The sequence below is a fragment of the Vigna umbellata genome, chromosome 3, assembly GCF_029865625.1.
Source record: "Vigna umbellata cultivar VRB3 chromosome 3, Vumbellata_1.0, whole genome shotgun sequence".
Classification (NCBI taxonomy): Eukaryota; Viridiplantae; Streptophyta; class Magnoliopsida; order Fabales; family Fabaceae; genus Vigna; species Vigna umbellata.
Genome location: NC_142167.1, coordinates 47,725,597 through 47,751,929, shown reverse-complemented (window position 1 = coordinate 47,751,929; position 26,333 = coordinate 47,725,597). Strand labels below are relative to the sequence as shown.

At 33.6% G+C, this 26,333-nt stretch overlaps 4 protein-coding genes across 5 annotated transcripts; 2 read left to right on the top strand and 2 right to left on the bottom strand.

Moving 5' to 3' along the window:
- Positions 1-49: 49 nt before the first annotated feature.
- LOC124835692 (squamosa promoter-binding-like protein 14) lies at positions 50-5,965 on the top strand. The gene is made up of 9 exons (XM_047310660.2): positions 50-898; positions 1,721-2,544; positions 2,675-2,749; positions 2,847-2,954; positions 3,035-3,152; positions 3,309-3,444; positions 3,532-3,676; positions 3,816-4,418; positions 4,814-5,965. Exons 1-9 carry the CDS (start codon positions 298-300, stop codon positions 5,240-5,242), a joined length of 3,039 nt encoding a protein of 1,012 aa, XP_047166616.1. The 5' UTR covers positions 50-297; the 3' UTR covers positions 5,243-5,965.
- A 2,772-nt stretch (positions 5,966-8,737) lies between these two features.
- Positions 8,738-12,241, top strand: LOC124835690 (putative pentatricopeptide repeat-containing protein At5g13230, mitochondrial). Its single transcript, XM_047310657.2, has 2 exons — positions 8,738-9,259; positions 9,958-12,241. Exons 1-2 carry the CDS (start codon positions 8,868-8,870, stop codon positions 12,014-12,016), a joined length of 2,451 nt encoding a protein of 816 aa, XP_047166613.1. The 5' UTR covers positions 8,738-8,867; the 3' UTR covers positions 12,017-12,241.
- A 705-nt stretch (positions 12,242-12,946) lies between these two features.
- LOC148202783 (protein VACUOLELESS GAMETOPHYTES-like) lies at positions 12,947-16,274 on the bottom strand. Its single transcript, XM_088110421.1, has 3 exons — positions 15,668-16,274; positions 13,971-14,503; positions 12,947-13,321 (listed from the first exon to the last, which is right to left on the bottom strand). Exons 1-2 carry the CDS (start codon positions 16,065-16,067, stop codon positions 13,995-13,997), a joined length of 909 nt encoding a protein of 302 aa, XP_087966547.1. The 5' UTR covers positions 16,068-16,274; the 3' UTR covers positions 12,947-13,321; positions 13,971-13,994.
- Positions 16,275-20,427: 4,153 nt separating this feature from the next.
- Positions 20,428-23,930, bottom strand: LOC124835689 (uncharacterized protein At4g15970-like). 2 transcript variants are annotated; one of them, XR_015785082.1, is made up of 5 exons: positions 23,478-23,930; positions 21,827-22,192; positions 21,061-21,542; positions 20,801-20,912; positions 20,428-20,558 (listed from the first exon to the last, which is right to left on the bottom strand). XR_015785082.1 is itself a non-coding variant. In XM_088110188.1 (4 exons), exons 1-4 carry the CDS (start codon positions 23,733-23,735, stop codon positions 20,858-20,860), a joined length of 1,161 nt encoding a protein of 386 aa, XP_087966314.1. In that variant the 5' UTR covers positions 23,736-23,929; the 3' UTR covers positions 20,581-20,857. The 2 variants fall into 2 exon arrangements, 1 of the variants encoding a protein (XP_087966314.1); XM_088110188.1 differs by lacking the exon at positions 20,428-20,558 and having other exon boundaries at positions 20,581-20,912; positions 23,478-23,929.
- Positions 23,931-26,333: the final 2,403 nt, after the last annotated feature.

The window sequence follows — 26,333 nt, the reverse complement described above, 5'->3', positions numbered from 1 at the left end:
CCACACCCAACAAACACTTTAACAACCCAACACAACCTTCACACACAACCTTACAATGCAATACAACCCTTGCAAGAAAGAAACCTAAAACCAAAAAATTCAATTAAAAAAATAACAATAGAGTTTCTTTTTCTTTCTCAGATCTGAGTTTCACAAATTTCACAATTCATCTGCTGATGGATATTTTTGGTTTTTGTTTTCGTTTTCGTTAATTCCTTCCGAGGAAAGAGGCTTTGATTTTGTGGAATTCCAATTTGGAGATCCTTTTCCTATTTTTGGTTCTGATTTTGGTGGAAAATGGAAAAGGTGGCGGCGCCTCCGATTCTGATGCAGCGAAAGCGCGATCTGTCGTACGGCGTCGTTGCGGGGAGTCCGAGCGAGAGCTGGAAGTGGGAGTGGGACAGCGTGCGGTTCGCGGGGAAGCCTCCGAGCGACGACGTCGTGTTCGAGGAGGAGAGCGTCGCGGCGGTGGCTCCTCTGCAGCTCAACCTCGCGGGGAGGGTGAGCGGCGGTGGTAACAAGAGAGTGCGCTCGGGGTCTCCCGGAACGGCGACGTATCCGATGTGTCAGGTGGATAACTGCAGGGAGGATCTGTCGAAGGCGAAGGACTATCACAGGAGGCACAAGGTGTGCGAGGCGCATAGCAAAGCCTCCAAGGCGCTTCTTAGCAACCAAATGCAAAGGTTTTGTCAGCAGTGTAGTAGGTTTCACCCGCTGTCCGAGTTTGATGAGGGGAAACGGAGTTGCCGCCGTAGACTCGCTGGACACAACCGCCGCCGGAGGAAAACGCAGCCGGAGGATGTTACTTCCGCCACGCAGGCCCCCGCCGCCGCCGTCGCAGCAGCAGCAAATTTGGAAATCTTCAACTTGTTGACTGCAATAGCGGGAGCTTCGCAGGGTGAGAATTATTTGTTCAATTGAATTTTAGTTTAATTGATTGATTGGTTTATACTTTTTTGTTGTTTTAAATAATTTAATTCTAGCTCAACTCAATTCGAACAATAATAAGTACATGTTAAAGAGTATTTATTTATTTCATAAGTATTTAGATTTATCTGGAATCTATGAAAAATCATTAATCATTAGGGTGTAATTGCTTCGTATTCGGTCAAAGTTAATCCTACAAAGCATTAAAAACAATGATTTAGGTTTCTTTTTCTGTAATTAGTGGATTTCGATCCTCACCCTAGGATCTAAGTTTCATAAAGAGGGTCTAATTCATTAATTTTTCGGATTACGAAAACTAAATTTATTTGCTTTGGTCTAAGGTCATCAGGCATGTGGACTAAGGTCGATATTGATTGGAAATTGAGGGATCTAACAAAATTTATTTTACCTAAATAAATAACTATATTTTCAAAATAAAAGTTGATAATCTAAAAAGTGATCAATAATTTCTTTATTTGGGTTTTGCAAAGACAATTACGATTTACTTTTATTTTCTTTTTAAAACGGCACGCACGGCTCTATCAGTTAAGAAAACAACTATTTTCTTTTCACAATAAACTGATGCGAAAATAATCTTAAGATAATAATTTAAATTTTTTGGAAGAAGTTATGCAAAAATAAAAGCAACTAATTATAGAAAATAATGGCTTGTTTATCCTGAAAATAACATAAAACCAGCATACTCTTGTTCATTAGGGCCTTTTCTTTCTAGTGTAAAACAAGCTTGCACTAATTTTGTTTGGGTTGTGATGATTATTATTTTCACGTGTAGGAAAATTTGAAGAAAGATCACAAGTTCCGGATAGAGAGCAGCTTGTGCAGATTCTCAACAGGATACCTTTGCCTGCGGATCTTGCAACCAAGTTGCGGGATGCTGGTAATGTCAACGGGAAAAAGGATCATGTACAATCGGAGACACCATCCTCCTATCACCATCATGATCAACTGAACCACACCCCAGCTGCCCCATTAACTATGGACTTACTTGGTGTTCTTTCCACGAGTCTGTCTGGGTCTGGCCCTGATGCCAATGCGTCCCCCTCTCAAAATCGTAGCTGCAGCAGTGATGGCGGTAGTGTTAAATCTAGGAGTAGTGCTGATCAGACGAGACAACAGCACTTCTTTTCAGTTGGCGGAGAAAGAAGCAGTAGCAGTTCCCAGTCTCCAGTTGAAGATTCAGACTGCCAGGAGGATGTTAGAGTTAATTTGCCGCTGCAACTCTTTAGCTCCTCCCCAGAAGAGGACAGCTTGCCTAAACTTGCATCTTCAAGAAAGTATTTCTCGTCTGACAGTAGTAACCCTGCAGAAGAGAGGTCACCATCGTCTTCTCCTCCTTCTCCTCCTGTTGTGGAGATGCAGTTTGATTTGCAGGGTGGTGCTACAGGTCTAAAGCCGGAGAGCATCTCTTCTGGAAGAGGAGTTAATTCAAACAAGGAAACTAGCCAAAGTCATAGTTGTAATATCTCTCTCGATCTATTTAAAGGGTCAAATAAAAGGATCCAACAACCTAGTTGGCTTCAAAGTGTTCCATTTCAAGCTGGGTATACATCTTCGGGCTCTGATCATTCACCTCCCAGTTTGAATTCAGATGCTCAGGTAGTTAGTTTGGAATTTTACTACCCTGTCTTCTTTTGTTTACGTAAGCTTTGCATTATCTGTACTGTCTTTAAGCTTACTTAGGTGAATAGTATTCTTGAATTGAATCTATTTTGTGGTTTTCCAACAGGATCGCACTGGTAGAATAATGTTTAAACTATTTGACAAGCATCCAAGCCATTTCCCAGAAACATTGCGAGCACAGGTGTTTACACTTTCCTTTGAAATTTGACATGGGGAAGTTATTTTTGTTATATCCTGTCAAATGTGCATATATGAATAACTTTTTTTTTTCTTTCTAGATTTACAGTTGGCTTTCTAATAGGCCATCCGACATGGAGAGCTACATACGGCCTGGTTGTGTGGTCCTATCACTTTATGCTTCAATGTCTTGTGCTGCCTGGGAGAAAGTTAGTGAACTGCTGTGATGTACATTTGCTGCTTTTATAATTCTATCTTGCTGATTGCTTTCATGTTGTGTTTATTTCAGCTAGAGGAAAACTTCCTCCAACATGTTCATTCTTTAATTCAAAATTCAGATTCTGACTTTTGGAGAAGTGGAAGGTTTCTAGTACATTCTGGCAGTCAATTGGCTTCACACAAAGATGGTGAGCATCATAACTATTTCTAATTTTTGACTGGGTTTAGCTCTTTAATTTTTTTTTAGATTGAATATTAATATGATCAGAGCTTTGCTATCGGGACTGTCGTTTTCTACATAGCTGGAATTTTGAATTAGATCCTTTTTGGTCTTGAAATTCCAGGGAAGGTACGCATATGCAAACCATGGAGAACGTGGAAGTCGCCAGAGTTGATATCTGTGTCCCCTTTGGCAATTGTTAGTGGACAGGAAACCTCTATTTCATTGAAGGGCAGAAACCTGTCAACTCCTGGCACAAAGTCAGTAAAGAATTTCCCCTATTTTTGGTTGTTGTAGTATGCTTCTTTCTGGTCTGTTTGCCTAATATTTGTCCTGAATTTTTGCAGGATCCACTGTACGGGTACTGGCTCTTACTCATCAGCGGAAGTCATCAGATCTTCATATCCTGGTGTGGTGTATGATAATATAAAGTTAAGTGGTTTTAAAGTTCAGGATGTTTCACCCGGTGTTGTGGGTCGCCTTTTTATTGAGGTATTTTTCTACATTCTCTAATCTTTGCACTTTATTACCCTAGCAAACTCTGCACTTGACGACACATGCATGTCTATAGCATTTTTTATGTTTGAATGTGGTGTATACTGATAAAAGTGTGACCTATTTTTATGATCAGATTGAAAATGGTTTCAAGGGTAACAGTTTTCCAGTGATAATAGCCAATGAGACCATTTGTGAGGAATTGAGACCACTTGAGTCTGAATTTAACGAGGAGGAAAAAATATGCGATGCCATTTCAGAAGAGCATGAACATCATTTTGGAAGGCCAAGATCAAGGGAGGAGGCTTTGCATTTTTTGAATGAGCTTGGCTGGCTGTTCCAAAGAGAAAGGTTCTCATATATGCATGAGGTTCCCTGTTATTCGCTTGACAGGTTCAAATTTGTACTCACATTTGCTGTGGAAAGAAACTGTTGTATGGTAGTCAAAACCCTTCTCGATGTACTGGTTGATAAACACTTGCAAGGGGAGTCGTTGTCAACAGGGTCAGTGGAAATGTTGAATGCAATCCAACTCTTAAATAGAGCAGTGAAAAGAAAGAACATAGGCATGGTTGATTTGCTCATTCACTATTCTTTACCAAACAAAAATAGTACATCCAGGAAATATGTATTTCCTCCTAATCTTGAGGGTCCTGCTGGTATTACACCCTTGCACTTGGCAGCATGCACGTCTGGTTCTGAGGGTGTAGTTGACTTTTTAACAAGTGACCCACAGGAGGTAAATGTTTTCTCTGTACTCCGTTGCTATGCCATTGGTTTCACCGAAGTAAGGGAAAAAAATTAATTGGTAACACATACCCAGGTTCCTGCAGTAGTTATTTTGGGTAAATATCATCTGCTCTCTATCTGGACGGCAGGTGGTACTGGGGATTTTTTGAACCTTGAGTTAATGCAGATCTCTCTGGCTTTGATGCGTCATTTGTTTGTTTTCTTTCTTTTGGGAAAGGGGGCAGGGGGAAATGGCAGATTGAAAATTAAAAAAGTAAAATAGTTGAATTACCATGCTACTTGTACGTTAGCATTATTTTCACCCTTAAATCAACTGTCTGATTGTATTTCTTGCGCTCCATTCCTTGTATTTTATTTTTAACTTGTGCTCTTGTGCTGCTACAGATTGGCTTGAAGTGCTGGGAATCCCTTGTGGATGCTAACGGGCAGACTCCACATGCGTATGCTATGATGAGGAATAATAACTCTTATAATGTGCTGGTTGCCCGTAAACTTGCTGATAGACGAAGGGCTGAAATTTCAGTAACAATTGAGAATGAGATAGAGCAAGCCTCTCTGAGGGTAGAGCTTAACCAAAAGCAAAGTAACCTACTCAAACGAGGTCAGAGTTCTTGTGCCAAGTGTGTGAGTGCAGAAATTCGCTACAACAGAAGATTTTCAGGTTCACACGGTTTGATTCACCGCCCCTTTATTTATTCAATGCTAGCCGTTGCTGCAGTTTGTGTATGTGTTTGTGTGTTCTTCCGTGGACGCCCTTTCGTAGGCTCAGTTGCTCCCTTCAGTTGGGAAACCCTGGATTTTGGCACAATGTAATGCTATTGGTATTGGAGATTCGGATAGAAAGGAAGTGGAAGGCGTAATAAACCAGGTGGGAAACCCAATTGATACCTTTTTCCTCTCGCATGGAAAAACTGCTTCTGTGGGGAAATGCGGGATTTTGTGACAAGAGCCTAATATAAACATATCGTGTGGTGATGTAGAGTTGTGGAGGTGTTTGGCAGGTCAAAAAACAAATTAGGACTGCCTTGTGTATAGATTCTGACTTGAATGCTGCATCATTGTGCCGAGTTTTAAGGATATGACAAGCTATACCTGAATGTTCCATCTGTTGGTGTTGGAAACTCAGTTAGAAAAGTCTTCAGCTTTTTTGGCCAGATAAAACCTGACAACCCCCAATTTAAAGTTGGAATGGAACGGTGAATATAGCCACAAGAAAGCAGTAAGCATTCGGAATAAAGAGAACTTTGGTGAGTAAATGTTGGTTGTTCGTTGTGAGGTCAATACTTAGGGGTTCATTGCCTCCTTCCCAACGGTAAACCACAAAAAGTTCCATGCTTTTATTTTTTTTCTTTCCCTTAATTGTTCTGTTATTTTAAATCAAAATCACTAGTCTAAGTTATTCTGATGCATAAGTTTCGATACTGTAAAGTTTGATTTGAGGGTACTGATCATAGGGCTGACCATACAATATGATTAAAAAGTGTAACATATTTCAAGTTGTATCTAATTTAATTCACGTTTCAGATTCGTTTTCTATTTGCTCCTAGAGTCTAGATTGTTTGGGTTCTTATGCGGATGCATCCTCTTCACCCTGCGTCACTCTTCCAACGCAAGACATTCAAGAAGTGGTATGCTTTACTAGTCAAATAGTGTGTTTTTATGCAGTGTTTCTTTTCTGACTCGTTGCTTCTGGGTGAGATTTAATTAACTGATAACACGAGCTTTAACTAAAGCATTGTATGCATAAGAAAATCTTGAAATTCTACATTAGATTTCAGACACTGTTTGAAGCAGAATTTAGGCCAACTACCCATGAAAATGGGATCGGCGTTCTACGTAAAGTGCCTTGGAATGTGAGACGCGTAAAACCGTCATACTATCCATGCAATGGGTTCACAGTACCTTACCTCACCTTTTTGGAGTATCCTTTGACCAGTTTTTTGGACAGTGGCACATGATGTGAGATCAAGGGTCCATTGATTTATTACCAAAATTAATTTAACTTACTGTGAGATGTGATTTATTGTAAAATTTATTACTAAGATTAATTTCAATACATATTATTGTTTTGTAAAATATGAAACGAACAAGTACTTGTTCTTAACTTAGTTCCGACTTCTAAGCGACTATTGTGTATATCGTATCGATTGGTCTTTGGAGCTTGAAAATCTGTTTTAGATGTGAAAAGGGGAAAGTTTTCGACTTCATCGTATGAACATTTGATTTGGTGGTATATATTTTTTAGTCATGGGTGACTTTAGACTTGTTCCAATGTAATTGAATCGATTGTGACTGATCGCAGTAACTTGGACCTATAATTCAAAGTTGTCCAACAATGAGTTTGGACTGATAGTCCGAAACAGAGAATTGCTTGAGTTGCGTTGAGAAAATTGGATGGCAGATATATGCACATCCAAACATGCCATAAGAGGGAACTGATTTCAATTTGGAGACTGGAAGCATGCATGTTTATTGGCGGACAACTACCATGTTTCCTCAACGTTGCATTGTTTATTTGACCAAACAACTGTGAATAAAATTACTAAAGGCAATTGAAATTGTAACAGAATGTTTTATAAATATAGAGGATGGCTACAGGGAGAGAGGGGACAGTTTTTTGAGAATATTAAATTCTCATTAACTTGGAAATTGATAGTTTACCTAAATTCTATTTTATTTCTTGACTAGAACGTAAATCATTTGAAAAGACCAACTTGTTTAGGCAAAATAAAAGTATTTAAAAAAGAGGCAAAATAAAAGAAATCAATTTAAAATATGTAAAATTATTAATTCCTTTTATTGTTATTCTTAACTTGTCTAGATATTAGATTATCCAGGTTTTGAATTAAAAAAAAAACATTAAATGAAATATCATTCAAAATGAAATATTGTTTTACATAAACAGTGTTCAAGAGAAATATACTTTGGAACATCTAGATGAAAACAAAATTAAAATAATGTTTTTTTAGATTATACTAGATTATAGGACAATTTTATAAACAACGAAGCGTTTCTATTAAAGAATCATTTAATAGATAACGTGTTACCAACAATGTTATACAAATACATTGAAGCTTAATATATTTTTATAAAGAAAACATGATAAACACTGTAAATCATAAACAACTTTTTCATATAAGCACTTAATGTTTTGTATTGTCTCATAATTATATGCTTTGTTAAATAATGTGTTTATTAATGAATTGACAAATGATAAAATGTTTAAGTTTAGCGCTTATCAAGTATTTCAATGCTTGTATACCTTGTTCTTGATATTTGTGTAAATTATAGAAGTAGAAAGACTTGATAAGAATCACTATACTCAAGATAAAAACGTTGAGAGATATGAAGAATATTTTGGGCATGCTTCCTTTGAAAACTTCTGTTTTGAGCTAAAGGACAATCTATGTTTTGATAAAGGCTATGAAAAAGCATTGTGCCTTTGTAAAGTAGACTGAATCTGACTCTCATATATTATCAATTTTACATAAAGTCAACCCTTCTTTAACGAAATTTTTTCAAAGAAAGATAATTAACTTTACAAGAAGGACAATATAAAGAATTTTTGAATGTTCACACAAGTTTTTGTTACTCTGTTCATATATTGTCTCAATCTAAATTTTTTAAGAGAAAGAATCTTAGTACTTACAAGTTTGATGTCAGGTTTTATGAAAATTTGAAAGAGAATAATAAAAGTGTTGATACAATTTCTAAATTTTAAAAAGAAAATTAACATCGGACATCCTCACAACAAAGTCAATCTGGACAAAATATTTACAAAAATGTTATTGTACTTTTTAACATCGAACTTTATTACTTATGAGTGAACGATGCTATAAATTCTATGACGATACCATAAACTCTTAATACTTGACTCTTCTAAATGAATAGTTTAATATAAAGAGACATGAGTCATGTTCTAGAGGTTTTAAGTAATTATAACATTACTACTTGTAGTATCATGAAGAAAACATTAATAAAAAAAGAAAACTTAATTTCATTTGGAAAGTTTTCAATCAGATATTTCTTTTAAGATATACAAACTTAGTTCTTTTTATCAAATTTGCAAAACATCCTTAAGTTTCACGTGATTTTAAATAACATATAAATAATACACTTATCACATCATTTTCTTAAAGATAATTTTGAAATTTGTTACATTTTAAAATATCAAGTTCTTTTTGTTGAAACAGTGATAATGCGGGTTGAATGGTCCCATTTTGACTTGTTCTACATTTGGTCTACATAAAAATATTTTATTTTCTACATAAAAATATTTTATTTTCAATTTATTATTTTTAATTAATAAGAGTAATGCATTGAAAAAAAAACAGTTTTAACATAACCAATGGAAAGTGTTAAATTAAAAGGTTCTCTTGGCGCGAGAAGTGAAGAAAAAGAAAAAATGGAGGATGAAGAGTGAAGTTACAGAGTTCTCATGATCAGAACAGTGTATGATACAAAGCTATTGAGGCTTGTAGCGCTACATGGCAAGGCCAAAAGTATCACCCACTGCTTCTATTCCACTCATTTCCATCACCAAGATGCGTTCGATTCCTATTCCTACGCCACCATGCTCCAACAAGCTATCCAAAATCGCAACCCCAACTCAGGGAAGAGCTTCCACTGCCACATTCTCAAGCGAGGCGCCCCTTTGGACCTTTTCGCCCAAAACGTTCTTCTCAATACTTACGTCCACTTCCACTCCTTCGATGACGCCACCAAACTGTTCGATGAAATGCCTCTCATTAACACTGCCTCTTTCGTCACCTTGGCTAATGGCTTCTCCAGTTCAGGCCAATTTCATCACGCCCTTCACTTGCTTCTCAGGTACGCATCTTCACGATTCCAGTTGCTAGTTAGTTAGTTAGGTCGCTAGTCACCAGTTAGGAAGTTTGCTGCTTGCTAGTGGGGTCCTTAGTAAATCAATCCAATAAAAAATAAAGGACCCCATAAACCCCCATAACCGGAACTTTATTTTTACTGCATTGATTTCGGATTTTTTGTAAAATTTTTTTAATGCATGTTATTTGTGTGAATTATCATTGATTTGTTGATGACTCACAGAATCACTCCTGAGTTTATATAATTCATGTTTTCATTTTTAAATTTTCGTCGCAATTTATATTTTTTATGAAATTATATTTAATTATAGATAGTTTTTGGTAATTGTTTGAGTGTGACTATGAATATTATTATCAAACTGCATAAGTTTATTTTAATAGTATATTTGTAAGGGTTTATACTACTATTGGACATGTAATGACTTATAGACGATGAGATGCTTTGAGTGGCATGGTTGGTCTGGTTTGATCTCTGGTATGTGTGTATAGAAAAAACATTTGTTGGGAGAGGTTAACCCCGTAAATGAGTCTTAATATCTCAAGGATTAGTCCTTGGTCCGCACCGAGGGATTCCCTAATTCACCCAAAAGACCCTGATATTTGCAATCCAAGTGGCTTTATGGATTAAATTGAATGTGAAGGTTTTTCTTTTCGAAGATGATTCAATCCAATTGATGAACACAGGTTGTTCAGAGAAGGATACGAGGTGAACCAGTTTGTTTTCACGACACTTCTCAAGTTGCTGGTGAGAATGGAGCTGGCTGATACATCTTGGAGTGTGCATGCATATGTTTATAAGCTTGGTCATCACTCTGATGCGTACGTTGGGACTGCACTACTTAGTGCCTATGCTGTCTGTGGAAATGTTGGTGCTGCACGTGCAGTTTTTGATGGCATTTGTTGTAAGGACATGGTGTCTTGGACTGGAATGGTAGCTTGCTATGCTGAGAATTATTTCCATGAGGATGCATTGCTACTTTTCTGCAAGATGAGGACTATGGGGTACGCACCAAATAATTTTACGATTTCTGCTGCGCTGAAGTCCTGTCTTGGTCTAGAAGCATTTAAGGTTGGGAAAAGTGTTCATGGATGTGCTTTGAAAGCGTGTTATGATAGGGATCTTTATGTTGGTACTGCGTTGCTAGAGCTGTATGCCAAGTCTGGAGAGATTGCTGAGGCACAGCGGCTTTTCGAGGAAATGCCCAAAGATGATCTTATTCCATGGAGTCTCATGATAGCGCGATATGCTCAAAGTGAAAATAGTAGGGAGGCTTTGGAGTTGTTTTGTCGAATGAGGCAATCATCTGTTGTCCCTAATAATTTTACTTTTGCTAGTGTGCTGCAAGCTTGTGCGTCTCTGGTTTCGTTGAATTTGGGAAAACAAATTCATTCTTCTGTACTGAAAGTGGGTCTTGACTCAAATGTGTTTGTGTCAAATGCCCTCATGGATGTTTACGCCAAGTGTGGTGAAATTGAAAACTCTGTCAAATTATTCATTAGGTCGGAAGAGAAAAACGAGGTAACTTGGAATACTATAATTGTTGGTTATGTTCAGTTAGGGGATGGGGAGAAAGCTTTAAATTTATTTTCAAACATGCTTGGATATGATATACAGCCAACAGAAGTGACATACTCAAGTGTTCTGCGTGCCTCTTCCAGTTTAGTTTCATTAGAGCCAGGGCGTCAAATTCATTCCTTAACCATCAAAACCATGTATAACAAGGATAGTGTGGTTGCAAATTCTTTGATAGACATGTATGCTAAATGTGGTAGAATTGATGATGCCAGGCTAACATTTGATAAGATGAATAAACGAAATGAAGTTTCGTGGAATGCTATAATCTGTGGTTATTCTATGCATGGCTTGAGTACGGAGGCTCTAAACTTATTTGATATGATGCAAAAAACCAATTGTAAACCAAATAAACTCACTTTTGTTGGTGTCCTTTCTGCATGTAGCAATGCAGGGTTGTTAGACAAAGGACGAACTCATTTTAGGTCAATGTTACAGGATTATGGCATTGAACCATGCATAGAACATTATACTTGCATGGTTTGGCTTCTTGGAAGATTAGGCCAATTTGATGAAGCAAAGAACCTCATTGGAGAAATTCCATTTCAGCCCAGTGTTATGGTGTGGCGTGCACTGCTTGGTGCTTGTGTTATCCATAAGAATCTTGATCTAGGTAAGGTTTGTGCAAAGCACGTACTTGAGATGGAGCCCCATGATGATGCAACTCATGTACTTCTGTCAAACATGTATGCCACTGAAAGGAGATGGGACAGAGTTGCTTCTGTTAGAAAAAACATGAAAAGGATAAAAGTAAAAAAGGAACCAGGATTAAGCTGGGTTGAGAACCAAGGTGTAGTTCATTATTTCACTGTCGGAGACACCTCTCATCCCGAAATTAAACTAATATATGCAATGCTTGAATGGTTAAACAAGAAAAGCAGGGAGGCAGGGTATGTTCCTGATTGTAGTGTTGTTCTGCTTAATGTGGAGGATGATGAAAAGGAACGTCTCTTGTGGGCGCACAGTGAAAGACTGGCACTGGCTTTTGGACTGATACATATTCCACCTGCATCTTCTATTCGTATCATTAAAAATCTTCGGATTTGTGTAGATTGTCACGCTGCTATAAAGTTGATATCAAAAATTGTGAAGCGAGAAATTGTTATCAGAGATATAAACCGGTTCCATCATTTTCAGCATGGCATTTGCTCCTGTGGTGACTACTGGTAACTGACTTAGTCAAGCAGCGCTTAGATAGTGATTATATATATCTTTAATCTCTTTGAGTAAGATCAATTCTGTCTTTTAGACAAGATTAGTTTATCTCTTAGAATAGTTTTATCTTTTAGATAACATTCTATTTGTATATATGGGGGAATTACAGTTCACGTTGTTGTCTTCTGTGCATTATGCAGAATTATTACATTCAAACTAGTGCAAGTTAAAGCAAGCAAATTTTCACATCTATTATAAATAAATTTAAATTATAATATATAAAAGGGGTAAATTTCCCTTATTAAACGAATTTGATGAGATTAATCTCACTTAATGATGATATTAGAGTCTCTTAATAATACATGATAAAAGACTTAGTTTATTTTTTAAAATTTTCAAAAGGATATAAAACTATTTTATTTCTAAAATACTATTTTTTGGGATTTTAATTAAGCATTTAGAAGTAGAAATGTTGGTGATATGCAACTGAGTGCAATGAAAGGGACAAGACTTGCATGGAAGGTATTTGAAGAGAGAGTTCCATGAAAGGTCAATTTGTCTTAAAGGGGAATCCTACCACTGAATGGACCATAGACATTTGGTTCTTTTCAAGAAAGAAAAGGAGACAAACCGAGCATGTATTCTTCAAATGTATTCATATTGTTCTATTTTCCAAAGAATTTATGCTTGCTTTCGTGTGGAGATAACATTCTATAACATTGCAAAGAAAGTATAATATCTTGGACAGATAATATATGATTTATCATAAGTGCTCATCACTTCTGTTTTCATGTATTCATTAATTAAAGTTTTTTCCTGATAGGATTTAGAAAACCTATTAATTAATTGGGTGAAGCATCATTTGTGTAAAGGCACAACTATCTCTTATAATGATTTTTCCTCCATGAAAAAAAAGTGTTAATAAAGTTATTGAATAAATAAATATATAATAAAAATGACAAATCATGCAATATTTATATATGAAATCTTACAACTTACATACATATAACAATCACTTGAATTTACTGAAACACTAGCCTACCCACCTTTTAGAATTCCCCTCCACAAACCAACAAAATATACACAGAATCGACACTATTTGCATCAATCAATACTATACAATTATTTTTTTTTTCCTATATGAAAAAAATAGCCTACATTGAATGTATCTAGAAAATTAGGAATAGGTTATCTTTTTTCCACTTTTGCATTTCAGAGGGAGACACATTCTAGAAAAACAAATATTGTAGCATAAATATTTTCTTGTGTGCTTTTATCTTTTCCCAAACGTGTCAGAGGAAACTTGAAATAGATTCATCCCTGAAACAGTATACAAGAGAAAGGTCAGAACACTAAATTTGACTCACTTTCTCTTATTTACAAACAAAAATTATATTTTGAAACATATAATTTTTTTATATTCATAAATTTTACTTTTTTCTTTTTAAAAAATTATAAAAATTCACTTTTTTAAAACTATTTTATCCTTATTAAATATGTGAAATGAATTTCTATATGTATCATGCTACTCTGTGGTTCATTTACATAGTGTTAAAGAAAATTTCACCTGATATGTCACGCACTTTTTAAAGAGTTAGTACTATATATTTTTGTCATAAATTGGATAAGAGAAAATTAATTCATTCCTATTTCAAATATTTATATATCATATATTGTACTCAGTTTCAAATGCTTATATCATATATTTCCCTTCTATTCGTCATTCACTACATATCATAATAATAAGAAAATACATAAACAAAAAAAAAACTATGAAATTAGTAGAAGAAAAGGTGGTTTAATTATACTTATCTTAAAAAAATCAATTAAATAGAAAAAAAAATTCAGATACAATATTACAAAAGGGTTTTTCTTAAATTAAATTAAAAGTTTGTAGAGAAAAATAAGTAAAAGAGAGAAGAAGAAAATTAAAAAATGAAAAATGTAGTAGAAGGGGAATGATACTAACTTTTTTTGTTGGGGGAGTAATGGATTATCTGTAACGTGGTTTGGGGCTAGCATTAGCGGGGGAAACAGTGTTTCCTTTGGCAATGTTCTGGACAAGCACATCGCCGACGCTTTCTCCGATGCCCTCAACCAGTCCTCCGATGAACTCAATCACCACCTGGGAGGCAACGCGGGCGGCGGCGGCGAGCACGCTGGGCTTCTGCGGCGGCCTGATGCCGTTGGCGAGGAGGCCGTTGATCTTGGTCTTGGCGCAGGCGGCGTGGAGGTGGTAGTCGCAGACGGTGCAGCGGTATACCTTGCCGGACCTTCGCTTCTTGCACTCGGCGCAGACGAAGGAGGAGGGGTCGACGGCGGCGGAGGAGGCGGTGGGGAGGATCTTGAGAGTGTGGGGATGGGAAGGGAAGTCGATCTCGGTGTTGAGCATGGCGCAGCATGGATGCATCTGGAAGGCGCAGGCGGTGCAGAGGAAGGCGAACCCCTTCGTCGGTTTCCCACACACGTCGCACTTCACTTTCCCTCCCATTCCACTTTTTCCTGTAACACGTTCACCATGCAATAATACTAATTTAATACAAAAATTTTAAAGTTTTAAATACTTAATTATATAAAAGAATTTAATGAAAGATAAATTAAAATATCAAAATTCATGAATATTTAAAATTTAATTAATCTAAACTTAAAGTTGATTTCATGATATGATTGAGATCTATTAAGTCTATCATCTTCATTTATCTACTCAAACATTAATTGTGTTGATTTTGAAAAACTGAATTAAGGTGAACCTACACTTCTAATAAATATTTCACTTTTTAAACTTTCTCTTATTATATTTTTCCATCGAGATATAATATATAACAATTGATTTCACTCCAAATGGTATTTTTAACCATCAATTTGTGAAGTTTGTCTAGAAAAAAAATGTTAATAAATATTTGTAATAAAAAGTATTTTTCTCCACAATCTATAAATCAGTGTTTATAATTTATTTTTGTTAGTTTCTCCAAAGAAATCTTATTTCTAATTCATGTATTAACTAAATGCTCATGGAAAAGCATTTTGTAGTTTTTAAATATATGTAATTGCATTGACACGCATCCAATTGTTTTGGGATGTCTTTATTACCTGCTAGTGTCATATATGTCAATTTTTATGACAAGAAATTATCCAAATTATCATATTCATTGAATAAATGATTCCAAGATTTTAAGATTGTCATATATATATATATATATATATATATATATATATATATATATATATATATATATATATATATATATATATATATATATATGCACCACTCTTTTAAAGTGATTTTTCTTTTCGAAAAACTATAAAATTCATTTTTCTAACCATTTTATCTAATAAGATGCGTCAAACAAACGTGAATATAATCATATAATTGTCCAATTAACAAAATATTCTTTAAATATGAAAATTTTTAAATATGAAATTTTTTACATCAATTATAGATAATAATCGGTTATATGATATATATATATATATATATATATATATATATATATATATATATATATATATATATATAATTAGGAATTAATTTTACAAAACTATTTTATCAAATAAAATGTTTATATTTGTTTATGTACTCTAAATTAGTCGTATTTTTAGTCGACGTAGTATATTTGTTTATGTACTATAAATTGGTCGTATTTTGAATGGAAGAAAATGGATTACCTGGTTTGGAGTGGAACAAGAGAGAATGTTGAGAGTGAAAGGGGTGTGCCTTGAGAGTGGGAGGAGCCAAGGCACAGAAATCATGCATCTGAAACTCACATTGTTGGCAAACGAACCTCTTTCCAGAGCCATATTCCTTGCAGCCTACACAGTTGAAGAGGTCAGGGAGATCCACCATTGAAAGAGGGTGCTGAGGATGGCTGAAGTGAACAATTTCCTCTCCAAATATCAGCTGTGGAGAGGTTGGAAACTCCACAGAAGGAGGAGGTGAATTTTTTGTCACAAACCCTGTCGAATATTGCTCACTGGGTGCTGTGAATTGGTGCTTTTCCATTTCTGATGAACACTTTTCAAGCCTATAGCTTTTGCTTTTCTTCACTTGCCTCAGACTCTTCATCATCACAAATTGCTGCTGATGATTATAACCCTCTTTCTCTTCAATTTGGTGAGTGGTGCATAGCAAATGGCCACTCCTATATGTATAAATTTGGCTACGAAAAAGTTGTTGCACTGTTCATGTCTTTGGAAAATTAAAGACCTAATTGTTGAAATTAAGAAGATGCGATGCATCAAAGCATCTTGCATGTGTGTGAGACATGAATTTATTGTGTATGGAAAAGTACTATATATTAACCTTTTTGTTTGTGCACGATGCTTGGTTCTTTTGCCACCTTGTGCTACCCTGTAACTTGTACTCTTTTTCTTCTCTCTATGGACCTCGCCGATTAATGCTTATCTGTTCAAATATTATGTCTGCTCGTTTAAAGGCTGTTTTTCCTTTTTTTAAGAAAATATATATAAAAAAAACATTGTCGTATGATAGAATGAATTCAAGTCTTAATTAAGAAAAAATAGTTATATAATTTTGGCTATTGAGAATGACAAATTTGATATAGATCCGATGAGTAGTGTTAATTCTCGGATAGTCTTATTTTATATTCTATTAAGAAAATTTATCGTTAAGAAGTAAAAGATTATAGTTATGCATAAGAATAAATTACTCTCATACTTAAATTAATATGTGTGGATACCACGTAAGAATTTTTATTTAATAAACATTAGGTTTCATCCAAAACGCATATTTTTCCTATATAGTATTTTTTTCGACATTGGATGTGCCAATCATTTTCGATCACCCTCAACATCCATTCAAAAAATAAAATAAAAGAAATTATACATCTTTCCAATTTAAAACCATTTTTTTAAAGAAATAATAATACCGAGGCTTACCTTTGTAAAATTGTAAGAAAGAGAAATAAATATCAAAATAAGAAAAATAATCAATTATTTAAAGCAAAAATAAAAATAAATAAATAAGTTTCACTAACTTTTGCTAATACATTATAATATATATATATATATATATATATATATATATATATATATATATATATATATATATATATATATATGTTTCTTGGAAAGCCAGCATTAACATATGGCTTTGGTTCGAAGTGGGGGCCAATAAATTGAGATTTCTACGAAGTTGTTGAAATGAGAAGAAAAAATTTGATACCATGCCACCAAAGTCAAGATTTTCTTTGAAGCAATTGAACTTGTCGTTTGATTTCAAGATACATTAGGTATTTTGGTAAACTGTATTTTCTTTTTATGATATTTGAAGATTCCAACTTAATTAGATAAAAGAACAAAATATAAATATAGATGAATATAACTCTTATCTTATAAATTTGTTGTATAAGATTGAATTATATGTAAATTTTATATAAATATTAGAATTATATAAAACCTATTGTAATATAATTAGTTTGAATCTATCGTGTTACTTATCGAACCTCTTTTATTTTTCGTTTGATATTCTTAACGTAAACGTTCTAATCTTCACATAAAAAAGTTTATTTTATAGATTCTATGTATATCCAAATTACAGTATATAAAAATAAATATAAACTTTGTTTTAGTACTTTTATGAAATTATTTAAAATTTAAAGTATATTTCTGAAAAATCTAATTAAGCACTTGATTGATTTGCATTCATTATACGGTTCAATATAGATGATTTTGTGAGTTGTATTCCACACACACACACACATATATATATATATATATATATATATATATATATATATATATATATTATATATTTGAAGAATTATTAGATGCCAATTTCAATCACTTGACTAAGTGTCATTGAAAGTGATTCCCAATTATTGTTTGTTTGAGTGTTGCAAGTGATTCTCATTTATATTATTCGTACAATTAGTTTGCTTTATCCATCTTGGCTTCGAGAAATCCACAAGCCAAATAGAAAAAAGTGCAAAAAAATTGAGATACGTATTCGGTATTCCTATCTTTAATCTTTTAGACTTTTAGCACCACAAATTCCACCATTTTTATGCGGTGAAAATTCCACCATAGTTTTCTATGTTGTCACTTTTTGTTGTGTATACTTAATAACACTTAACCCTAAGAATAAAAAGCTTATTGGCGAACGAAAATTCGTTACCTAACTCAGCCATATTTATGTTTCTTCCATATAAATCTTTAAGGTAGAATATTTTAAACGTCTGAATTGTGGAAACAAAATGCTTACTACTATGCTGATTAACAAAATTCAAAGTTGAAACAATAGATTAATTGTATGATAAAAGCAAGAAGATGCTGCTTGAAAGAGCAATAGCAATCTAGATACCTAATTTATCTAGTTCAACCTAGATTCCGCTTTCTTTATCTCACCATTTGAAAACATGTCAATTATTGTAGATTGAATTGATTTATTAAATTAATTTTACAACATTTCTTTTATATTATTCATACATACCATTTATGTTAAATTCAATTCATCACATCATTGTTATGCATGTTAAGTTATTTTATTGAATGTGTTCTTACTAAGTCGATATATACTTTATAAAAACTTCATAAATGTCTCTAACCTTCAATCTTCAAAGTACTTATCTTTCTTCTTATAGTACTTATTTTTGTAAGATAGATGATGATTGTGCCTGCAGGAAATACTCCGACGTCAATATCTTAAGCAATAATAAATGTGTAATTAATGAGAATAAAAATATAATACCGCAATGACTGCGATATTTATAATATTATTTGCGAGGTTTGTGGGTCCTTACCTAGATAGGCTTAGGCTTGGACCCAATGACTCATTTATCTTAGTATACTAAGAATGTTTGATCATATCTTAATAACAACTACAAAGTAGCCGGTGTGCCATAGATATTAGTTATCATAGGTCGACAATTATAACTACTCCTAATATCCACTAGTCTGTCTGACTAGATCGTTTAACTCCGCTGAGTTACACTAACAAGTGTTTTTCTTCACTTCTGAAAACAAACACAAAGTGTTTTGAAAGATTACAAGAACAAAATGTTTAACTCTCTTTGAAAGGATTTCAAAAATCAATACAAGATATTCTAAAAACTTGTAAAAAAACTTTTCAAAGACAAATCTTTAAAAGAAAGAGCATATAGAGAAGCAACATGAGTGTATATCAATAATCTTGGTAACAAAGTTGTTTTCTTCTGTTCATGCAATCCTTTTGAAAAAGATTCGTTACTCAGAGCTTTTGACTTTTTTCTATAGGTGTAGTCTTTAAGGTAAAGTTAAAAGTCATGTTGCATCTTGATAACAACTCTGTTGTGTATACATAAAGAGCATACAGAAAGCATGTATGAAACATTCATTGAATATCTTCCTATCTCTTAACATTGTTCTAATTATGAGCAAATTTTTTTATAAAGGTGAAAATTTGCATAGAAAAAGAAAGCACAACACAATAAACAAAGAAGTACTAGAAAGTACATGCTTTAAAGTGTTAGACGATCTTAAATGTTCATATATGATTAGAGTATTATCAACATTTAATAAACAAAGGCATGATTAGAGTACTATCATTTATGCAGTTTTTTTAGTAACATATAGTTGTTTAGGACATTTCAAATTATAGCATTTAGCTTTGTCTAGTCTTTCGTTAGACTTTATTCATATTATATGCTCTGTTATAAATCCTTTATAGTGTTTAGCGCTTATGTTAGACTGTCAAACATTCCTTAGCCTCTATTGTAGTTAAACACTCTTATTTCGTTTAGATGTACAGGTAAACTTCAAAATAAAGTTATTGAAATTCCAACCACATAATTTGTTGACTTTTACAATAACATAAATAATGTTTAGTCATTAAACGCTTAAAATTAACTCTAAGTATGACCTCTATATAACACCAAAGTCAAGAATACTATCATATAAGAAATATACAATTTATTTTATGTTTAATTTTTCTTTTAATTAATTTTTCATGTGAGGAAAAATAATAAATGTATTTTGAGATGTCAACTTATATCAATCTAGCATGAACTTATTATGAAATATATTATTTGATTCAAACATAAATAAAAAAAAAAACTTTTAATATGTGAATTATTTTCTAGGAGTAAATTTTCAAAGAGTGTTTAAAATGTAGTTCAAAATTAAATTTTCAAATGGTCGTTAACTTTCTTTGTCCAGAATTAAATTCTATATTTATAGAAAAAACGTTTTGAATATGTTCTAGAAAATGTGTTAAGAAATTTAATTTCAAAATGTTTTTGTAAATCACATTGTGAATTGAAATCTTGGAAGATATTGAAAATGCGTTTTGAAGATTCAAACATTATGTTATTCACCGGGTAGTTTTGAAATAAAATTAATAAAATATTTAAATTGTGGTGGAAAAGATAATTTCCTTTAATCAGTTTGGTTAGATTAGTTGAACTCGTAAAACTGTGGTCCGTTCGTGCGTTCAACCTAATGCATAAAATACTGCATTACAATCCTAATTAAGTAAAACAACAAAATAGAGAAACTTGGATTTCGAAATTTACTGTGTTCTGTGTTGCTTGAAGTGAGGAAAAACAGGATGTAGAATTGAGCACTGCAAAAAGAAACCAAGAATAAACACAACACAATGTTGCACAAAATTGAGTAAAGCACAAGCAAAATTCGATTAATAGAACAGAATGATATATCTTTCGGATTGCTCGTTTGATTGAGTGTTAAGATAATTCTTCAGTACTTGGTCAGGAAAAATTAATTTCTCTCCAAATTTGTATATGTAGGCCAGAGCACCATTCTGGTTGATTACAGTAGCAGACCTAACAAAAAAGAAAACAAAACCTTTTGTCCAGCAGCATTTTAGCTGAACTTCCATGTCAATGTCTAAGATTAAGAATTTCAATTCTCCTGAACGCTCTTTTCTGGTGCACCGGGATGCTTCAGAGAATCAAGGCTGAAAAGAAAGAAGCCATTAATGAAAGGAAAAGGAAAAAAAGCAGAAGAAAATAATGGTAACTAAAATGGATAAAAAGAAAAAAAAGTACGATTAACAGAGAAGAAAATCAAAATATTGAATGGGAAAGCTTGAGTGTGTGGTCAACCTGCATTTCTGAGGTACCCTCCAGGAAATAATTGACAACCTCTTCAAACTTGGAGCTAAGGTCAAATAATATTTCCAATCTTGAAGCATGACTCTAAGATCATGAAGTTTACTATCCATACCATAGCAACAATTTGCATGCATCGTGCAAACCTTATTTAAATCTTTACTTGGCTCACAAAGCCCACCGAAATTAGCTGTATCCAAGAATTTCATCTTCAGTCCTAAATCAGTAATGAAAGGGTCAACCTTGATAAAATTGAGAACATCCTGATCATGGTAACCGGGGTAGGTTTCTTGTGAAGAATGCCAGAACTTGTAAAACTCAATTGACCTATTATTGGACTGTACAAAGTTGAACCCTCCATTGGGTCTGTTCTCTACATCATCAAATCTGCCTGTGAAATGATCACAGGCTATCTGGAAATCTGCATCCGTATGAAACCGAGGAAACGGATCTCTAAACCACATGATGTCAGCATCCTGGTAGAAGACATAAGTATCAAAGTTAGATATCTTATATTTACATCTCTCTCCAAAAAAAAGTCTCCTCTGAAAGGAAATCAGTAAAACCAAAATAAAGAAAAAAAATACATAGCTGGAATGATACAGTTTGCTGCTACAGATTATCCTAACCAGCGGGATGTAAAATAAGGCAAATTTAAATGATTTGCAAACTTCAGAACTCGTGAAAGTATTTCCATGATCTCAAGGATTAATCAAGTCAGTCCAAGTAAACATGAGAAAGTTAGTGATTAAATACTAACCGTGAACACAAAATTGTACCCCAACTCTAGAACGGATCGCAGGAAATCAATCCGTCTCCACATCATCTTCAAGTAACGAGGAGTCATGAAAAATGCCTCTTCATGAAAATCAACGGCTTCACTAGCAAGCAAATAGCAATAGGAGTGTATTGCCTGACAACGCATAAAAGCTTTCGGGTCTAATGCAACAATTACTAAATGATTCAAAAGCCAGCGAGTACGATCTCCAATTCTAAAGCTCTCAAGGAATAGATCAATGATTGAATCTGGTGCTGCCCAGGCTTCATTTAATGTGGTCAAGATAACAGTTTTGTCTTTCATAGCAGCCTCATTCAGAATATTTTCAAGTGAATACTCATTGCTTATCTGCAAAAGAATTATTTCAGAAAAAAAAATGCAACTTCCATTAATAAATTACACAAACAAAAACCACAATAATATTAAAATCTTCCAATTTAGGCTATGCCTATCGTAGTTTTAAAGTTCCAGGCAAAGTAGAAATTTTCAGTCATAATTTAAGAAATGAAAAGGCATCAATTGGATCGTGATTGACAGATCTAGTAGAGTGGTGGAGATGCAACTCGGATGTAAAAGTGTTATGGATAATAGCTAAACAAACAATGAGTGATTCTTCTAGAACCATTATTCGAAATTCACCATTTGAGATTAATGTATCTAAAAGTAGTTAAAAATATGCGGTCTTCCTTAATTCCAATGAAAATATTAATATTTTTCTAAGCAGCACTCTGTCTTTAAATTTGTTGCCAAATTAGTCCCCCAGATTTAACCAGTTACCAAATCCTTCTACATAATCTGGCAACAAAATCTTCAAAGTGGTAAGAAAATCTTGGATGAACTAAAGACAACAAATCTTCGAATTTAATTAATTTGACGACCAAAATTTGTAGGGGGAAAATATGGTTACACATTTAGCTTTGGCAGGACAAAATTAGGATTTCCTCTGGTAAAAAAATAAGACGATAACAAATTCTAACAAAACCAGGTATATCCGTTCACCTAACTATTCACATTTGATAGCGTTCCGAATTTTGCTTCCATCCTACACCTTCAACTACTCCAAGAAAAAATAACAATAATAATGAAATTCAATAAGTTTCAACCTCTTCCATTACTCTTCCGTCATCACTACAATCTTTCTCAAGTGAATAACCAAACACATCCAAGATCGACATGGCATTTTTCAAGAGCTGAATTTCATTCACCATATATACAAAGTATTGTTCCAATTAACAGAGCCTTTAATCCAATTCAACAACATAATTTTCAGTTCAGAACCAAGGTATAAGCTGTGATCTCACAGATTCGTCGAGATTATTAACATAGCAGGAAATTACGGACAAATGCAATTAAGAAATCACGGTAACCGTTTACGTTCCTTAAAATCTTGTTCAGAACTATAGTAATCGGTATACATTCCGCCGTTAGGAAAATCATATCGAAAATTAAAAAAACGATTTCCGTCACAAATGCAAATTTTTTTTGTCCGCATAAAAACGCGAGGAAACTGCCACGGCAGTTTAAAACCGTGATCAAAGTTAACACACAAACACTTTCCAAATCACGATAAATTAGGAATACTTAACGCCAGCAAAAATTACGGAGAGAGTGAGAGAGGCGGAATGGAACTCACCGCGACGGAATCGTTGGACGGAAAAACAGCAGATACGCGACCGAAGTGATTGGAAGAGGTGAAGCGAGAGTAATCGGCGTTTCTGAAGAGGAGTAGACACGAGAAAGAGACGAGGAGGAAGAAGAGTGCGGCACCGATGCTCCGCCAGAAAACGAGGGCGGATTCCGGCAACATGATGGTGGTGAAGTTACCGTTTGCGTGGCGGTAAGACGTGGCCGGAAATCGTCGGCGGTTGGAAGGGAGCGTGGCGCGGGGCATTCGGTGGCGGTAGAGAGGTCATTTCCGACGTCGTCTGAATAAAACGATTTTGCTTCAAATATTAAGAGCTGTGTGAGCAGTGAAGTTTAGTGTGTGTTTAGTGTGGTAATGGCAACGTGTAGAGAGAAAGATTGAATGAAATGAAAATGCATCGCAATGTAACTGTAGACATAAAATAAGATAATGGGTGTTATGGAATTTGACTCAGTTTGTGATTTTCGTACGTACCTATTGCAACTGTTCTTCACGTCCGCTTTTTATTATTTATTTTCTAGTTAGATGGTTACCAAAATATATATTTTTTGGTATTCTTATAGTTAGGAAAATTAAATCTTCATAATAACTATTTATTTTTACTATATTTGTTATTTTTTATTTTCAATTTTAATTGAAATGATTTTTAACTTTTTTTCTAAATTTGTTCAATATGCAAAAACTAAACATGTTTATGATTTTTTTTCCCAAGTATAATACTCCAGAAAATATAATCACTAGGAATACAAAATTATATGTGGACAAAAAACTCGTTAAATTATAAATACAATAAGTAATAATTATAATTAAAAATAAAATTATTTGATTGATAAATTATTATCATATTTAAATGAATTTATTTGACAAAATCTTTATTCGACAAAGAAATCCAAACCAATTTTTTTAATCGATCTAAATTAAAGGATATAATAAAACCAGGATAAATAGCCACTGTAAATATGTTCCTGCTTAAGTTTCTAAAATTATAAAAACGTAAGAAAACATCATTAATAATGTATTTTAGGTTTAGTAATTTAGTTATTATATTTAAATGGTTGATTTATTTTGATCTTTATATTTATTTTTTATTTAACTAAATTCAAATTTTTGTTAAATAAAGTCATTATAGCTTTTATATTGAATTGGAGTTAATGTCAATTTAATAAAATATTTGATTATTAATTTAGTTTTTATATTTTTTCATGGATTCAATTGAGTTCTTATTTTTTTAATGGTTGCTTGCATCTTAAATTATAATATTCTTATTTTATCTTTCATCAAAATTATATTAAAATATTAAAATTTTTTTATTTTTTTTAATGTCACAACTTGCACTTTCTTTTTATGATTTGAGTTCTATCTGTCGTAGTAACATAACGCGAGAAAGGAACAAAAAAGAAGTAAGGATAACTCCTCCGTTTTGGCCATTATATCTTTTATCATCTTTCCTACAAACCACTCGTTATATTTCTCATCCCTTAATTAACCACCTAGCCATATTAAGAGAAGATGCATGAAAAAGAAGATGGATGGTAATCGTGTGATGGGTGGTGAATGATTGAAGGATAAGGAAAATTTAAAGAAGAATCATAGTAAAAGTGTTAGTAGTTAAGTTATTTAAATTTTTTTTTTGCATTTAAATTGATTTAGTTTTATGATTCCAAAAATGCAAGTCATATTGATCGTTTTTGTAAGGATAAAGATGCTAAAGTTTAACTCTTGATTTTTAGGTAACCACCTAAGTTTCACGCATGGTGCGGGAAAAATTTGTTGCTTCTGCATATTTATTTAAATTGTTGTAGTTCATTTTTACAATTTGTGAATAAGAAACATCACTTCAATTTTAAGAAGATCTTATTTACTTGCTTGAATTAACAATTTAGTATTAGAGCTCCGTAACAGGGACTTGAACCAGAAAATTCTGAGTGAATTGAGTGATACACTAGGGTTCTCAAATCAAACATTGGATAAAGAGTGAGTGAAACAACAATCATGTGTTTTTCTTCTTGAAATATCATTCAGAAGAATGTCTGATTGAACAAAGTATGCATAGCCTACAATTCCTAAATTTGATGGACACTACAATCACTGGGCAAAGCTTATGGAGAATTTCCTCTAGTCAAAGGAATATTGGCATTTGGTGGAACATGGAGTGAACCTCGTCCTAGATAAAGCTATTGCATTAGAGACATAAATCAAAGTAATGAAGGAGTAGAAACTTAAGGATTTAAAGATAAAAAACTATCTCTATCAAGCAATAGATAGAGAAATTCTAGACACCATTCTCAATGATGAAATGTCCAAAATATGTGGGATTCCATGAAACATAAGTTCCAAGTTCAACACGAGTTAAACATGCTCAATTACAAGCCCTACACAAGGAGTTCAAAATGCAGTAGATGAAGGAGGGAGAATCTATGAATTCTTATTTTGTTAAAACATTGAAGATTGCCAAAAGTATGAAAGTTTTTAGAGAAAGTATGTAAGAGAGTGCCATAACTGCAAAAATCTTGCAATCTATGATAGTCAAATTCAATTATCTGATGTGCTCCATTGAAGATCAAATAACTTAGAACTATGACAATAGACGAACTACAAACATGAACAAAGAATGATACTTCCAACAACTGAAAAACAAGTTATGCAAACATTGGTAAATTAGAAAGGTGAAAGAGGAAGAGGAAGAAGTAAAGGAAGATTTCAAGGTAAAGAAAGAGTAAGACAAACATTCAACAAGGTCAAAGTTGAATGCTTCAGGTGTCACAAGTTTGGACATTTTCAATATGAATGTTCTTTGTGGGAAAAGAAGACACACTACACTGAAACAGAGGATAAAGAGAAATA